The sequence below is a fragment of the Fopius arisanus genome, unplaced genomic scaffold (genome assembly GCF_000806365.1).
Source record: "Fopius arisanus strain USDA-PBARC FA_bdor unplaced genomic scaffold, ASM80636v1 scaffold00027, whole genome shotgun sequence".
In the NCBI taxonomy this organism is placed as follows: Eukaryota; Metazoa; Arthropoda; class Insecta; order Hymenoptera; family Braconidae; genus Fopius; species Fopius arisanus.
This window is the reverse complement of record NW_011887766.1, coordinates 488,906-506,202: the sequence shown is the minus strand read 5'-3', so window position 1 is coordinate 506,202 and position 17,297 is coordinate 488,906. Positions and strand designations below refer to the sequence as shown.

Below are 17,297 nucleotides of genomic sequence, written 5' to 3'. Positions count from 1 at the left end.
TTTATTTTTAACAATTAAACTTTTGTTAAGGATTCGATATAGTGTACGCAAGGTTGTTAATGTCCAATGTTGTTTGCTCGAGAGTTCATTAAAAAGTATCCCTGGCCACAAGTTTGTCCAGGGTGTGAGGTCTGCCTCAAAAACCCTTTCTCTATGGGGTTGGTTCACGTTTTGAGCTGTTACGGTTATAAACAGCCGAAGTGTTTTCGTTATTCCCTCGACCTGTTACAACGGCTCGCTTGTTGGTGTTAACGTCGAAAATATTTCCAACACACACACCACACACCTACCCCCATCCTCTCTCCTTTAGAAACTCAAGCCATAAACAGCTAACGTGCCCATTGACGCCTTCGCGAAGTTGAAAAACAAAAATTCCTGCTCTCATTCACGTGACATGAGTGAGAACAGAAGGGAAACAGAGATAAAGGACGAGAGAGAAAAAACCACAATCCATCGTAATCGAGTTTGTGGTTTTGCGTGAACTTCCGACACAGCTAGACACACTAGGCGCCTCTTAATTCCCTCCGGTGGTTTAAGTACTCGATTCATTAACTCACATCTTGATCGTAAAACTCGACTTCCGTTAGTTATCTCGTTATCAATAGCGAAATACGTCCCAATCTGTCAGTCTAGTATTTATTTACAGTCTCTAATGAAATCCTTGACATTTTATTGGACGCACTTCGATGCGCATTCACTCTACTTTTTTGACACGCCAACATAATTCTGGAAAATATTTACAATCATAATAAACTAATTTTATAACGGGCAGTAAAACTGCGGCATGTGTTATACGATAACTTATCAATTGTTTTTTGCTTTTCCGAACGCTTCTAAGTAATAGAAACTTGAAAGTCACTCTAATTTTTTATATTAATCACAGCGCGAGAAAAAGAGTAAAATTGAATTCATAAATTCAATAGATGAAATAAGTTATTGGGAATATTTTCTTGGGATGTTTATGACCGAAACAGCCCAGCACGTGAACCAACCCCATAGACAAAGGGCAGACCAATCACCCTGGATGAACTGCTTGCCAGGAGACCTAGCTTACATTATATCGAGTCTTTAACTAAAGTTTAATTGTTAACAATAAATGAAAGATCGAGTCATTCAATTAAACTGTTGGCAGCATAATTTCACCTACAAAGTACGTTTTTTTTTAATTTCTTCCACGGGCAGGGGACTTTAGAGAATTGGTGGAACAGAAAAATTAGAAAGGTCCGTTAATATTGAATTCTAAAGTTGTCTATGAAACATTTGGTACATTGAATATATGTGGCGAATTGTTAACGTAAGAGATGAATGCCTTGATTTTGCTACTTGATTACGTTAGTAATTTAATGATACTGTATCTGCAAGGCAGTAACGTAACATTGTCTACCCCAACGGAAAATTAATTGTAGACGTGGGAACCAATGTCAACTCGTCCAATGTGATAACTTATCAGTTGTTTTTGAATTACTACGAGACGTTTAAACCGAAGCCAAATGCACACTTAGTAGTAATTCATCACAACATGTGACGAAAAAAAATCATATTCTAATGATTTTTGATTTTTCTATTATTTGATATCAATCCGGGGACAATTGGACGGATTTAATGAAAATGATTTTTAATGTTTTATCAAAAAGTCTTTCATACTCTCCCTAAAATTTTTATATAGAGCGTTACGTTAAAAAGCGAAAATTAATGGATAAATTATTAATACTATGTTACTTTAACTTTTAAAGAAAATTGTACCACTGGTGTTGCCGGTTATGAATGACGACTCCAAGCGAATCTAAATATTTAATTTTTGACAACGCTCTACTTTTTTAAGACCACAGAATAATTTACGCTGTCTCAATACACATTTTTATGGTGAAATTGAAAACAAATGTTCCGGTATCATGGCAGTAGCCCATCGATTATAAAACTCATGCTGCTGGGTTCGTCTGTACTTGCAGCACCAAGCGGAAAAATAATAAAAGTTGTCCTTTTGATTCATCAATGTTCCTGAAGTGACAGGCAAATTTGCTGAAGTTTATTTGACATGAATCCCAGAAATTTATCCCGATCACTTATTAATATTCATGTAACCAACAACTATTAGCGAAAGAAGATTTGTTTATCGCTGTTGCCAGTGCAGAAGAACAATTTTCGCAATATCCTTTGAAAAATCGTGAGATAACCATAAATTGACATTTTAATGCGATAGTGTTATTTGTCTTGAGCGAGAGGGTAATGTGGTGAATTATTTAATGGAAATCCCAGGTATATTGTAAAGTCCTTGCTAGTCCAATTTAAAGCTCTCAGTAAATTGCATGACAACGAGGTTGAAGTGGCAAATGTCACAGTATCAAATAAATAAACGATTACAAGCGTTGAACTTTCGAATAACTGCTCGTATTCTAGACGTAGTTTACCCCTACAATCACTACACTTTTTCCCTGAGCACACGTGTACGCATAGTGAGGAACAAGAACAGGGTGGATAAGTGGAGAAATACCAGGGGTTGATGACTTCCGTATTGAAATTACATTCTCGGCAGCATTCGGTAAAGCAAACAACAAACACGCGATCAAACTGCGGAATGGCCGAATTACGTTTTTTGTTTTTTGCTTTGTCAAGAAGTACAAAGTAAATCATTTTTTCTGAACTATAAAGCATCATGTCGGCCTTGTCAAAATACTAAAGCTCCACTCATTGGATATTCATCATTACTAGCAATTGAAATGTCGAATGTACAATGTCACAACATTGTACCGCATACTCATGACTTTTCACACCAATAAGGCTTCGGGGCAAACCCGTTTCCTATTATCACGAACATTATATCTACGATTTTCCAAAGAATTTCACAAACTCATGACCACATTTTTGTATACCTCGAAAGTAAAAGGAAAATAAAATAATAAATAAAAAAAAAGACTTAAAACAGCGAAACACGAGGCAAAAAAAATATTTAACTATATAGAAATATGTGAGATTGTGGCATAAATCATATCTTTAACCGATTTCAAGGAATCTCAAGTGTTCCCTCGTTTCATGGAAAAGCCATTGAATCATGACGTAAATAGGAGAAAATGATAAAAGTACGTCTATCGACCGTGCAACTCTATTGACCAAATCACGTATCCTCTAATCGACAGAATAAATTGAAATTCATAAGATGGAGAATTGCACCGAGTGAAACGGAAAGCCGGTTCGGAGAATAAAGATGCATTCATCTGTGTGGTGTCACATTGGGTACTTTGTCGCGTTCTCTATCTGGTCAATGACTGCACCAAAATACCCGGTAGTCTACGTCCCCCAAATCCCGTGGCAAACCGCTCCCTGGTAAATGCAATCTGGCGTCAATAGAAAATTGACGACATCTCGCCCGGAGATTTCCCCCGGTGGATAAATCTACCCCGAGAGTATCAGTATGACGATGCCAGGATCGGCAATCACTAATGACCGCCGACGTGAACCCTCGGGTTCCGTGAAAATGCTCTCCCCATTCTTTCCCCAAGTGATACAACCCCTGTTCAAGGGGAGCGCACGCATCGATTTTTCGGTATCGATATCTGGACTTAAACCGCACACAATCGACTCCACAAGAGAGCGCGTGAGTGCTTCACCTCACCAGGAACAGTTGGGAAAGTTCCTCGAACCGACGACGCAGCCGTCCGGAATTTTACAAGTAGAGGTAAAGCGAAACACGACACACCGCCCGCTCAACGGAAAAATAAAGAAAAAGCAAAGGCAACTGGTCCCCGTCCTCGCGACCCCTCTCATTCTCTCTTCACGGCATATTTTGCACTCTTGGTGATATGCAGGGAGCACCAGAGACAGATTAACACAAATGCAGTGAAAAGAGAAGGATGGAGGGGAAGTAAGAGAGAGTGCGCTCGTACTGCTTCAATTAGTTGGATGTGTTCTGTACAGTGATAACGATGGTAATGTCCAAGTAGTGGAATTGGTGGTGAAAAGAGCGCGCGCGACTCGTCCCCGAGACATCGGTGATTTCGCAAGCAAAATGCCCCAATGACTGTACCGCACAGAAACATAGACATACTGTGCACGTACGCAAATATACCGGGTGGGCTCATTTGTTTACGATAAAGAGATGAAGAGAAGAAAAAAAAGTAGAAAAGAGGCGACTGTAAATGGTAAAAAGGGGAGAGGATAGATTTCATTATCTTTGGTCGTTTTTATGCTTGATTTTCAGAATATATCACGAGACCGCAGAAACATGATTTTCTTCAAGAAACTTTTATTGACGGAGAAAAGAAAAGAGGAACAACACGAGCCTAACGGAGGGGCGGGGAAGGTAGGGGAAGGTAGGGGAGGATGTCAAGGGAATTGAGAGAGAATGTGTGTGTATATTTGTGTGTACGAATGTGGTAGTCTGACACCGTCGATAGCCCGTTCAAAACAGAGAGACCACGACATACCACGGGGCCACGGCAAGCTCCGAAAATACGTCGTAACGTCGGTAGATACAGGGATACACACAGTGAAGGGAAAGAGAAGGCACAGAACGAGTCGCAAGAGAGAAAGAGGCATTGAGCTAGTGGGGGATAAGGATAAGCATTCAGAGCGGTTTCGAGAGCGAAAAATATCCAAGAATGCGGACTACTGTGTGATCTAGACAATAGAATGAATAAATAATTTTAATAATTACGTCAATCCACTCACTGTATCATGAACACACGTTTCTCCAAAGAGCAGTTTCACTAGCCTCGATTATAATCGCCCCCAATGGCTCAAATATCGTAGCACTCACACACTGACAAAGGAAGAAAACAGAAACTCCCAACTATTTCACGAGAGAGAAAAACAAAACTCACAAGGAAAAACGGGCGGGGAAAAGTTAGAAAAAAAAAAAAAACACAATGTTTGGTTATAAAACTTCTCACATCACTTGCCTGTTGGGTAGATATTTAGTGGATGGTAATTGGGTGGTTCACTCAATGTGGATTTTTCACACATTCGGATTAGAGCAATAACAAACCGACACGAGCGATTCTCCGCACGAATCGTACACAAGTTGTTTACTAGACTGCCGCTACCATGTCATGCCGTGTTCCCTTTACCCCACCACATCCTCCCCACCCCCCCTCATCAATGAATTGAGGCAAAACAAGAATCTGCGCACTGCACGACTGCGCACTGGCTCACCTTCCGTAACGAGTTTTCCCATGGACAAACCACACGGACGCCTCGTGGCTCTCTAAATACTGATACACAAATATCAAATACTCTTCGTTCATAAACTTCAAGTTGAGTTGTAAATACGAAAAATATTATTATCGCGATTCGACTGCTTTAGCATAGCGTGCTATTTGTTTATAACAACTGGCTGTTTATTGGATTAGTGTGGAGTACCGAGAGATGTTGAACGCGCAAATATCCGGCAGGTCATCGTCCGCGACACAGGGAAAATGGCGCTGGATGGCGCTTCGGTTGATCACATCTTGAAGAATGACATGCCAATGTGGAAATTAAAAAATTATCGCTGGTGGCGACATCTCTGGACTGATATTGAGCTCAGTCGCTCCATCGATAGGCTGGGTCTCTCGCTCTCATAAAAATACAGAAATTCAAATTTTATACACTTTTATTCTGCATCCTTTGGTAAAAAAAAACAGGGACTGGAAAGCTTCATGGCGGAGAGCATGGAAAAGAGTAACGCATTAGTGAAAGCCATCTTTTCCAAGTTTACTCTGCCAGAGAATATGCATATCTTACGAGAAGAAACAGAATTTTCTCCATATCTACTATCTGTTGGGGATGGAATATTGAATAGCAACGAATGCGAGATATATCTAGCAGATAAGTGTATAACACTGGAGCGAAGTGATTAATGAGTAACTATCGAAACATCAATTATCATTTTCATAAAACATTTGCAAATGCATTTCAAAATGGGAATTTTATCAACGTCCCGATTGCTTTAGCGCTAGTGTTCTATTAAAAATTAAACACAATCGAGATTTCATGGGGACAGACATCGCCCCACTGACATCAATGTGACGAAACCTAGTAGCATTGAGCCAGCGCAAACTGCTGATAATGTATCGCGATTGTAATTCGGGCAGAGCTCCTTGTCGTCGCATCGCCTGTAAACAAGTTGAATTTAGATAGTAAATTTAGGAATAAATGCTGCTTGGGAGGCGGTCGTTGTTTTATGGCGGGGAATTGAATTTACCAGTGTTCGATGAGCACGACGACTAATCCTGTTACGACTTTGTCCAAAAAAGTAACAATGGAGTACACTAGTGCGCTATTTTCAGTTCTGGGACCAATGATCTCAGCGGTGACGCTCAGTGCTGTTACCATGGTAATTGAACTCGCTGCACCAATTAAAGTAGCAACTGCGTACACAATGAATTCATATCTTCCAGCGTATTCGGCGACTGCAGCACCCAGAATTCCAATTAGAGCTCCTAGAAGATAGCATATCTGCGGGCAGATATCTTTCTTTGAGAAAGGTTTTTTTTTTTTTTCATTTCAGCCATGGAGAATACTGAATGCATGCAGAGAAAACGGGATTGGCCGGTGTTTACGATAATAAAGGAATTAATTCTCGGAGTTGAATTGAATTCGATATGAGAGTAGAGGGAAATAAAATACATGAAAATAAAGAGTAAGAAACTATCTCAGAAAGATAAAGCTGATCAAAGAGGGGTTTTGCATTTATCATTTTTATCATCTAAATTCATTAATTTTCATGACTACTTTATCGTTAGTATAATTATATTCTAATACAACGATTTTTCTCAGCTTCTATAAAATGAAACCCGTTTTGTAATATACGTATTTATGCGAGTATATAAATCTACAAAGAAATATAGCATTCATTGTTGGCATGATTGGAGTATTTCGAAAATAAATGAAAACAGAATAGAAAGGAGGAATATTCATGCAAAATAGATATAATTCAACAACGAAAAATGGTCAGTTTCACGTTACGGTAAATTATTCAGTTGGAAAAGTGATTCATTTAAATGGAATCAATTTAATTCAAGTGGAATAAATATTTTTTCTGAGTGTCATGAAGATATCTCACCTTGGTACCGCAGGATCTATTGATGTATTTTAACGTGAGTGCAGCAGCAAATGATGCCAGATAGGACACCAATGGTACAGTTGCCAATGCCTGCTTTCCACCTACATCTGTTTCTTCAATGTAGAGCGGTAGATAGACTGTCGCCAGAGTGATGAATAATCTACTTGCTACGTAGAGCAGAGCGACGCCTAACAATAGGGTAACTCCGATCCGAGGTCTACGATTACTTTCAGCTTCATTTCGCTGTGGCGCCTCGCTGTCTGATTTCTGAGAGGCCACTGGTACGATTTCTAAAAGTTTGGCTTTTAAAAATGCATGAAACAACACCGTTGCTGCTATACCGAACGTTGTGATTACGACGACTATATCCTATAACAATGAGAAAATATGGATAAACCATGGGGGAATCGAATTGGTTCTAGTTTATAAACATTCTGTGAGATATTCAGGGGATAAGATTGCTCGGAGGATAATTAATTATTCTCCCGATTTTTCGGAATTGTAAATACTGAGCTGAAGAATGTGATTATTTATTGAGTGAGAAAATATTTTAAAACTACTCAATTCCCCAAAATTCATTCATTCTGATGTTCTATTACATGAAAAAAGGCATTGTCTCTTTTCATTCGAAATTTTGTTTTTTCTTATTCAGTATGAAAGAGAAAGTTGCGATAGTTCTTCGTGTTTCGTTGCAATAGAAGAATTTCGTAATACGCGATAAATTCACGTCATCTCTAGATACTGTCAAAAATATTTAATTAATTAGTTTATTGCTTAAATCTTTCGAATGATTTCCCTAGGTCGATATGTGGAAAATTTACTCGAAATTTGTAGCCGTCCTGTTTGCTGAGTTTTGCCATGGATTCGTCATTGGTCGGCAAGACAATCCACGTCACGAGGAAGACAAATACAGCAGCACTAACTTGTGCGGAATATCTATAAAAAAAAAATAAGGAGCACTTGATATGATAGCTATGAGATAACAATGACTTCTATTTACCGTATCGCAGTGAGATCCGCTCTGATCAATGGTGAATGAGTGAGCATTGGTATCATCGACAAGTGTGATATTTGAACAGCCGCCCATCCTGTCTGGAAAATGGTGATGCTGAGGATATAAATGGCCATCGACAATCCAGCGAGTGATTCAAAGAAGTTGCCGAATATTACGGGGAATGAGAGTGCAACGAGGACCGATCCAATTATGTGCCAAGTTTTTTTCTTGCTATATCTATCCATCAGAACTCCAAACACTGGTGTCATCAGCGCATCCACCAATTGTCCTTGAAGAAAAAATGAAGAAGCCCTGTTATTAAGGGTCCAAGTAGCCAAAGGCATTACGATAACGCCGATGTTAATTTTGCCAGCACTAGAGTTTAGGAATTACACCAAAAATGATTGAATAGATTTTACCAAAATGACTACGAAGGTCCTAAAAATTATGTCACTTGAAAATATTGTCAAATCCTTATCGTTGACACTGAACTGAAATAAGTTGACTGAGAAACTAATTTGTTTCAATTTTCGATTGGCTTTGTAGGAAGAATAAATTTCTGCAAGGAATGATAGTTTTCTCTCAACTGACCGAGGAGTAGCAGCGCCCCAGCACTGATAGGCTCTAGAAGAGCAATCCTCTGGAGATAGATCAGAGTGTATGAGAACCACATGGCAGCTGCCAAATCATTAAAAACGTGCCCGAGGGAATAGGCGAATTTGGTCTTCAGGGTGATCCTTCCCTCAACGAGGGGAGTCATTTCCTCCTGCGTCATCTTCCTCAAACAATGTTGATGAATTGCTCAATAGGAAAGGCAATGGCTCACTTTGCAGTTCACAATTGATTGCCTTATCCATTGAAGACAAACTTCCTTCAGAATCATATGTTGTCACCCATTCACCTGCGCTAACAATAACAGTAGTTGAATAATCAAGTGCAAAAGATTACATAACTTTCAAACATCAAACATCCACGTTTACAGTTGAGTCTATTGGTGAAACAACGACGAGTAATTTAAATTGACAGAATACTTCCTTTCGATCAGACTTCATTCACACAAATTAAATATCTTAAATCATGTCTTACTTCCATACGTTAAGATGTTAGTAATGAATGGGTACGATAATTGGCAACTTACACTCGTTATTACTTACGAATGAATATCACAAATTTCCCCCGCAACCGGTTCTCCATTCGTACTCACCGGTTGCAACGCCGTGCACTATTCAAGTGACAAGTAAGGGCTGACGTCTACAAATATGACTATTTTTTATTAGATATAAAGTGAGAGACAAGTAATCTTATCTGCAGCTATTTCTGCAGTGCAACGAAGGAGAGAGATCCTCGGGATTATATTTTATGTTCGGGAGGAAACCGTCGAGATTTTTAATTTCTCGTGGACTCGTGGATAATCGCGACGCGCCTGGCACTAAGAAAATGGCTTTCGCATGTCTGCAAGCGTTTCCGACTGTGGTAATACGAGATCGTGAAGAGAAATGCGAGTGACAAACCTGGGGAAATCGATACCTGGTTGTTGTACGGTCTCTCAGGCTGGTGAGTTCATTAACCGCTATGGTGGGAGCCATTGTCACTCATTGTTTTCGTCAGACAACCTAGTGCCATTGGCATTGCAAAAATTTATTTAGTTGTTTTGCCGCAGCTTATTACCGATCTCTTCTATTTCACCGAAGACAGCGAAGGTTCCGATAAGATTTTCTAAGGAAACGGGACGGCTGAGAAAAAATAAAATTGCATGGAACGTATATTTGATAAACCTTCAAAAGACGAATTATTGCACTTGAGTGGAGGAATGAAAATCGAGCGTTTGAAATGTGTGCACCTAGAGGTTCAAATCTATATTTATCTGAAAACGGAAGCAAAATTTAAGTAATGGAATTGTGCTTGACAACAGAACATTAATGCCGAACTGGCAGGAAAAAATTATCAAGTCTACAGCGATTCAATAGAAAAATTATATTGTATATTTTCAGGTCTATGCGGAATTCTTACATATGAACATAGTATAATTGGTTTTTTCTATACATATTCAGTGTTCGTAAATTTTCTTTGAATGAGGATAAGGAATGGGTAATTCATGAGAAAAGAAATGTTTTTACTGAAAATTAACGACTAGGTATCTCTCTTAGAATAGCATTGTATCATAACGAGTTTATAAGAATTATGCTCAGAGTATCGATAGATTTGTTCGTCATGGACAGCTTGGATTGTTTACAGGGTTCTGTTTTGAAGCTGACCTGCGATACGTCACCAATTGGTGGAGGAATTGGTGCTATTTGGAGTGGTGCTATCATTCCAGGGCGAGGGTCTGCATACCACGTGGGGTGAAAGCTCGCTTGGCATGTTGGGTTGGCAATTCCATTCAAGTTTGTTTCTTTTTGTGCTGGGCTTAAGTGACCACAGTGTCAGGAATTGGTTCAGTTCTGTTGGACGCTGCGTATTCAGTCTCCTCGAATTGCCTGAGATGAATCTGGAGGGAGAGAAATTATGATGCAATAAATTCATGAATGGTACCCTTCAATAAAATGTCCTATAACAATGTACTATAAAAATGTTATAGCTTAATCGTCATCGGGGAAGTAGTTTATTCTTTAAAGTAACAGTCGTCGGATAAATGTAACGTGTGTAAAATTATTGTTCTTATACGTAATAATTATTGTAAAATTCAAGTGGTACCTGAAGATGTAAATTAACCTCGGCCGAACGACTCAAGTACGGAAAATTACCACCGCTCTTCAAGTGTGCCAGTTTAGCATTTGGATAACACTTATACATTTCCTCTCTAACAACATTGGACAATGCATATTCATCGAATACGTCAATTATCGTTACTGGGACACTACCCATTTTGTGAGGTTGAACATAACTGCTCACACAATTCATCGTAAGTCGAGATGCCAGTTCTGGTTGACTCAAACTTTCTAGCTGAAAGTTGACATGAATGTAGAAAATGAGGAATTGAATGATTATATTAATATTTCATTTACTCACTCGTTCCACCATAAAATCGATGGCATCCACCATCTCACCGTCTACTTTTTCAGTGGAAAAATTGCCCATCAGCATTTTCTTAAGTACCAGAGATGGTAGTATCCAGAATCTATAAAAAATAGATGCGAAATTTATTACTTGCTTGTTTTCACTCCGGGACAATTGAAATTACTGATAATAGGAAGTGTCTTACATAGCAGCTGAATCATTGTAGCTGAATACTGTCGTGTCAGTGAAGGTGTTACACAATATCAGAGACTCAACTCTTGGACAATGGGAATTGACCTCTGCAAATTTTTGCGCTAGGAAACCTCCTGTAATGGAATACCGGAGAGGGTTTTTTTAGACTGAATGACGTGGTTCGTTATGGTTATTCGCTCTCTTGATTGCACTCTTTCCAATTGTTTATTTATTGATGAAATTATGAAATAAGTTCCCAATAAAATATTTCCTCACCCAAGGACGCTCCAAACAGATGAACTCGATCTAATTCTAGATAATCCAATAGTTTTCTGAAGCCATCGCACCATTCTTTGACACTCCAATAAACTGGCGGCTCAGCCTGAATGCAAAATTTATTGCTAAGTGCAAAGGTAAAAATTAAAAAGTGACGTGGCACGGAGACTTATGACAATGAAAAAGAATTTGTATTTTTAAAGACACACGCGTCTACCGTACAATCGATAAACTGTAATTTACACTACTTACGGATATAACTCGATAACCTTTAGCTGTTAGACTGAGTATTTGTTTAAAGAAAATATCAGAAGTGCCACTGACAGGCGGTAAACACATGAGGGGACATTTGATAGTCTTCGGGCCCGAGTCATACACTTTCCATCCCTATAAATAAATCATATCAATTTACAAGTGAGACACCAACAGTTTCACTGCGCAAAACGGAATTCAGATAAGAAAGTTTGATTTTTTAGTTATACCTTCGCCCCATCGCTGTCAACGACAATTTTCCGTAGTGGAACTGAACTCCGAAAACTCTGATATTCTTTGGATCTGGAGAGCTCACTTGTGCAGGACATCTTCGGATCCACAAAAGACCACCCCCGTTGATAACAAAAAATAGACAATAAACAAAATGTTAACGATTCGGGGAGAAATCAACAAAGAAAAGTCTTGTATTTGTTTTTTTCTTGGGAATCAGCTGGAATCTAGGCACTCAGTAGGCGTCTCCTGTGAGCCACTGAAACTACTGGATAGAGAACGTAATATGCAAGATTCTTCAGCGAGCTCCGCTGATAAAACTGTGATAATTGAATTTTTTTTTTCATTTTCTACACCAATATCAGCGGAGGTTAGAGATACAATTGCTTTCCGTTTGCAATAAAGTGTTCGCTGATTAATGAATTACTGGGAAACAGATGTTTTTATGAGTCAATAGTAGAGAAACGGATGATATTCACTGAAGATAATCATTCGCTGCTGTCATCACTGAGTTCTCATTTACTGGCTGCATATCAATTCAATTTTTCATTAACTTTTGTTTAATTCACCGATTTCTCATGATTTTTCACGACAATAATGCTAGTAAAATGCCGTTTTATGTTTATTTTAGAGAAAGATAAACATTTATTAAAAACACTTTTTTTAACTTTTCCATAGATACGCGATTTGATGATTTTTAGATTTTTAATAAAAAATATATCAACAATATATAGGATATGGGCTAATAAATTATATTTTTTATTTGTTTTTAAAATGTCAACTTTACTTGTGGAAAGAGCGCTATTTTACCGATGAGTGTTGAGTGTATGGAGTTATTTTTGAAAGATAAAGATGGCGAATGAGTACTTGAACAGGACATTTGTCGTTAATATGATCTTGAGCGTAATAGTAAAATCGATTGTTTAAGATTGTTCAATGAAAGATAACATCGCATATCCAGAGATCAATGTCATTGATTATCTTCTCCGATTTAAAATGGACGTGTTGATATTTATTGAATTTGTTCTATCAATGTCACCTATTAGAAGAGCATTAGGTCAAAACCATTTTCTCAAATCGATAAGATTGCCGAATTCAAAAGAAAATGTAATAATTCATCTAACTTTCACGTTTTACTCACAATATTCATACTTCCATAAATTCTATTTCAAGGCCTATAAAAGTCACATGTACATAAAGACTGCGACTTTTATGCCAATTTTATAACATTGAATATTACTATTAGTATTTTTTACGTTAAAGACGAAATAAAAGTTATTGCATTGAAGTTTCATGATTGCATTCGCTGAAAATTAAACGCGGACAGAATGATAAATTTTTGAGTTCTCAATACATATTTTCATTTTTCAATTCGCACTCGTATAATTTTCAACATTCTTTCAGAAGCAAACACAGAGTCATCATTCACCCCTTCAATCATCGAGGATTACAACATTGCGGGGCATGTGGATGTAAAATGACATTTTTAGAATCGGTGAGTCAAAAAAAAAAATAGACTTTCCATGTCATCAATAACACCGTACGATACGTAAATTCGACGTATCGAATTGCGACGCAAATAATGTTGGATCATTAATCTTCTTCACAATAATAAGTATCCCTCGATCAAGATTGGTCTCGTTCTGGCTGGCGGTATAAATATATGCGTGGGTCGATAAGGAAATGCGGATTTAAATGAACCCTCCCAATCATCAACTTTCTAAACGAATTAAAATTGATGAAGGAAACAAAAAGCCTCGACAGACACCGACAATTGTGAAATTTGATCGGGGTAAGGAGGCGTGTAATTACAAATATAGAAGTGATAATGGAGCATAAAGTCATTAATCTTTGAAAAACAATTCCACTCGAAATGGCGACATCTATCTTCCCCCGTCCTTCTTTCTCAAAACCAAATAATGCTTATCTTTTTTCCCCGCATTTACACTTTGTTCATCTCTTTTTCTCCGGCTTTTCTTCATGGACTCGTGGTAGGTATAATTAATGATCCTCAAAACGATCTTCCTCACTGGTGTCTAATTTCCAAGATAACTCGCGATGGTTTCCCCGACGTCAAACTTTCTCAACTATTTTTTGCCGCTTTTTTTTCCCGCAGAATTCTGGAATAATGTGTGGAAAACGGAGAACTCGGGAAATGCATTATGAAGCGTTAGACGTCTTGAATATTTTATGGGGAAAGGTGATTAAATTAAATTAATGATAAAATCATAAATCCTTTTTCACAGTGGAAGAATCAATAGAGGACAATTATCTCAACACCGTGTTTGCCCAAAGTACTAAGTTGTGAATAAACTAGAAAATCAATGAAAAGTGGATTTTCTGGTCGGGGAAGAGGTCTCTGTTGATTATTCAAAATCGACTGGTTTAATATTTACGCATAATTTCAAATCACGTGCAATCAGTAACGACTGCAGTGACAATACAGCTATCGTAAAAATTACAGGTCAACTGAGTGAAATCCATGAAATTTCATTGTTTCTCTAGCAGTATATTCTACCACATAGTGAAGGTGATTGTTCTTCCCATTTCTGCTGAACACAAACTGTCCATCACTGCCAGTGAGAGTCCTTTTTTCTGAATAGGCAATATATTGCAAATATTTCCTTTGCAATTTCGTGGAATTTTTCCCATTTAAAATTCTTAATTCGATAAGAAAGTTATGGATCACTCAATACAATATTGGCTCAATTAATTTTTGGAATTTTCAGTGCAGTTCAAAATTTCATAAGCCTTTCCCAACTGAATCCAATTCCATTTCCATTCCGCTGATAATGACTCAATGAAATTGAGGATTTCTTTTTAAATCAATAAACATTTCGACGAATGTCATTATTCGTGGCAACAATTTTTCCCCGTCTGTCTCATCACCCTATTATCAAAATGAGATAAAAAAAAATGGATGAACCCGAGCCATCCCCTTGATCGATATTTTCATGACAATCGACACTCTAGGTGACAATACCCCCCGTGATTCTATTATCTAAACCGAAAAAAAATCCCCACGAAACTAATTCCATCTGTGCGCCATACAGTTTTATCTCGGATGAATGAGGAAGCGGCGAAAGCTGGAATTTCCGGTTGATTCGGCGCACTAACGATGGGGTGGCTGTAACTCAGGGTGAGAGAAAAAAAAAGAGCTAAATATATAACACGCATCGTGCATTCATATTGTTCTCTCCATTGGTACGACAATCCGCCTCGGTACCGATTTGCACAATAATGGACAGCGACAAATTAGTGGTAAAACCGTTGGATTGACCAGCGGCAAGAGGAGCGTTCGACAGAGTGGACAATCGGATGGGGTTCCCCACCCTTTCTAACTCAATACCAACCCACAATTATTATTGTAATTGCTCAACGTGAAAGCGCAACATGTGAATAGACATGTGAAAAAAAAAATAGCCAAGTATCGTTGGTTGTGCAAATATTTGGCTGTGTTCAACGAGATGGTGATAACGATCGATACGTTGGATATTATTGCTTTGGCATAAGTGAGTTATATGAGCGATGGGTCTTAGTCAATTCCAGGTAAACTTGAGAAATGGGCATGAGAATTGTCAATCGAAGGTGCCAAAGTCTCTCTATGTGGTTAATGTCTGTGTCACGTGGATGGATTTTAGGCGCGGCTTCTCAAACATCCTCCATCCATTTTACGACACACGTATTAATAATTACACTTCCGTGAAAATCTTAAATGTCTATTCTTTTTCATCCTGTGGACAATGTGCTATAGCTATGTTTGAATTTACGCAATCACTCGAGGTATTATTTCATCGGAATTTCCGGGTTTATGATTTAGCTGCTAACAAAACGTTCTTAGAAGTCGAATAAATATTTTGAAGTTCGATTCTATTATCGGGTTGAATTTATGAAATGAAAATTGATCTTTGCGTTGATGCTGGAATACAGGGGAGACACTCTTTTTATCCTCATGAATTTTCGCCACTCGCTCAGAGTATTTCAAAACTTTGACATTCTATTCCTGAATTTTACAAAGAAAAACAAAACTAATTAAGTAATTTCTTTATATAAAAAATTGATACAAGTGACAAGAAGTCTCAATTTTAGTTGTTATGTCTCCTTAAATCTCAAAACTGTTGTTACCTAAAAAAAAATTGATTTTGATTGATTTGCTTGGTAAATTTTGAGTGATTTGAAAAGTTAGGAACCTCACAATGGCTCAATTGAAAATAGAAGGGCTGTTATTGGGTTGGGTGAAGCCTTCTAAGAATTATTGTACCTTTGGCCTGAAGGACAATACGTCGTAAATATTGGAAAATCGATGGTGGTCAGGAATAATCAAAACATGCTCATTCGCACACGACCAGGCGGATTGTTTATTCCCAGGTCTATTCATTCATGAAATACTGAGGGCCAGATTTCCGGGAAAAATGTATTAAAGTCATGACTACCACCTTTTCAGATTATACCGTATTTTGAAGGCACACCTCCAGCTCTGGAGTTGAGTCCTCAATCTAGCCAGGCAAATGCGCACATTGCATTGGATTTTAGGTATTTACAAGTAATAAGAATGGCGCAGTTAACCAAGTAGTCATAGACCAATAATTATTCCAACTTGTCAACTTATTGATTCACTAATCTTCTTCTTGAAATAATCATTCTATACATAACTAAATAATAATGAGGACAGGAATTAACTTTAATTTGATAACAAAATATTTATCCTTGTTGTTTTTTAAAATTCCAAATCCTGAATTTCCAATTGGGACTTGAATATTCATTATCAAATGTCTTTCAATTCTCACAGAGTGATTGAGTAGAAGCTCAAAATTTCTTGTAGTTCCTGATAAAAATTTACGGATATATTTATAAAAATCTCGGAGAATTTGAGTATAAATTTCATTAAAAAATTCCCATTCTGCGTCAGTGTTAAAATTTTTCTAGAAACTTTTCTCCATCTTCAGATTCTCTCGATTTCTTCATAAAAATAAATTTCCAAAGCGAAATGCCTTGGAACCAGGACGAAAAATCTAGAAAAAAATATGAGAAGCCATGAGCCACCCCCCAAGAAATATAAAGCTCAAGTATCTCGAATATTGACCCGAGCGATATGGGAATGACCATATCTTTCCGATTTTTTCACTGCTATTGCTCTCACCATGCATTAAAATAAATAAAAGCCCCACGTTAGTAAATCATAAAATTCAAAGTTTCACACGCTCACATGGGGTTTAAACTCGCCAACAACCCCTTCTTTCGACAATAACCAAAAGAGGTGGCCCATTGCACACAAACACTGAGACCATAATTACATGCAATTTGCACTACTGGCAT

The 17,297-nt window shown here is 37.8% G+C and overlaps 3 protein-coding genes across 7 annotated transcripts in view; all 3 read right to left on the bottom strand.

Annotated features, from left to right (window-relative positions):
• LOC105265068 (insulin-like receptor) overlaps window positions 1–5,048 on the bottom strand; it is a 40,861-nt gene extending 35,813 nt beyond the window's left edge. Inside the window, exon 1 of the mRNA XM_011302355.1 lies at window positions 4,666–5,048. The gene's annotated coding sequence lies outside the window, so the exon portion shown is untranslated. The remainder of the gene's footprint in view (window positions 1–4,665) is intronic.
• Window positions 5,049–5,569: 521 nt separating this feature from the next.
• LOC105265067 (major facilitator superfamily domain-containing protein 12) lies at window positions 5,570–9,530 on the bottom strand. 5 transcript variants are annotated; one of them, XM_011302350.1, is made up of 7 exons: window positions 9,172–9,530; window positions 8,625–8,939; window positions 8,040–8,322; window positions 7,861–7,975; window positions 7,040–7,408; window positions 6,179–6,432; window positions 5,570–6,089 (listed from the first exon to the last, which is right to left on the bottom strand). In XM_011302350.1, exons 2-7 carry the CDS (start codon window positions 8,806–8,808, stop codon window positions 5,966–5,968), a joined length of 1,329 nt encoding a protein of 442 aa, XP_011300652.1. In that variant the 5' UTR covers window positions 8,809–8,939; window positions 9,172–9,530; the 3' UTR covers window positions 5,570–5,965. The 5 variants fall into 5 exon arrangements, with proteins under 5 accessions (XP_011300652.1, XP_011300654.1, XP_011300653.1 ...); XM_011302352.1 differs by having other exon boundaries at window positions 9,188–9,530; XM_011302351.1 differs by having other exon boundaries at window positions 8,625–8,934; window positions 9,188–9,530.
• A 462-nt stretch (window positions 9,531–9,992) lies between these two features.
• LOC105265066 (maspardin) lies at window positions 9,993–12,404 on the bottom strand. The gene is made up of 7 exons (XM_011302349.1): window positions 11,981–12,404; window positions 11,751–11,885; window positions 11,499–11,604; window positions 11,236–11,356; window positions 11,043–11,151; window positions 10,728–10,976; window positions 9,993–10,521 (listed from the first exon to the last, which is right to left on the bottom strand). The coding sequence occupies exons 1-7, from the start codon at window positions 12,077–12,079 to the stop codon at window positions 10,441–10,443; spliced, it is 900 nt and encodes a 299-aa protein (XP_011300651.1). The 5' UTR covers window positions 12,080–12,404; the 3' UTR covers window positions 9,993–10,440.
• Window positions 12,405–17,297: the final 4,893 nt, after the last annotated feature.

What these genes read in the sequence shown, in the direction of transcription:
- LOC105265067 (XM_011302350.1), bottom strand. Translation starts at nt 8,808, where the DNA reads ATGACGCAGGAGGAAATGACTCCCCTCGTTGAGGGAAGGATCACCCTG. An exon ending in AGGACGGCTACAAATTTCGA is followed by an intron (nt 7,409 to 7,860) that starts GTAAATTTTCCA and finishes TCATTGTTATAG; the next exon opens with GATATAGTCGTCGTAATCAC. An exon ending in ATAGATCCTGCGGTACCAAG is followed by an intron (nt 6,433 to 7,039) that starts GTGAGATATCTT and finishes ATCTGCCCGCAG; the next exon opens with ATATGCTATCTTCTAGGAGC.
- LOC105265066 (XM_011302349.1), bottom strand. Translation starts at nt 12,079, where the DNA reads ATGTCCTGCACAAGTGAGCTCTCCAGATCCAAAGAATATCAGAGTTTT. An exon ending in TCTGTTTGGAGCGTCCTTGG is followed by an intron (nt 11,357 to 11,498) that starts GTGAGGAAATAT and finishes ATTCCATTACAG; the next exon opens with GAGGTTTCCTAGCGCAAAAA. An exon ending in AGGTTAATTTACATCTTCAG is followed by an intron (nt 10,522 to 10,727) that starts GTACCACTTGAA and finishes CTCTCCCTCCAG; the next exon opens with ATTCATCTCAGGCAATTCGA.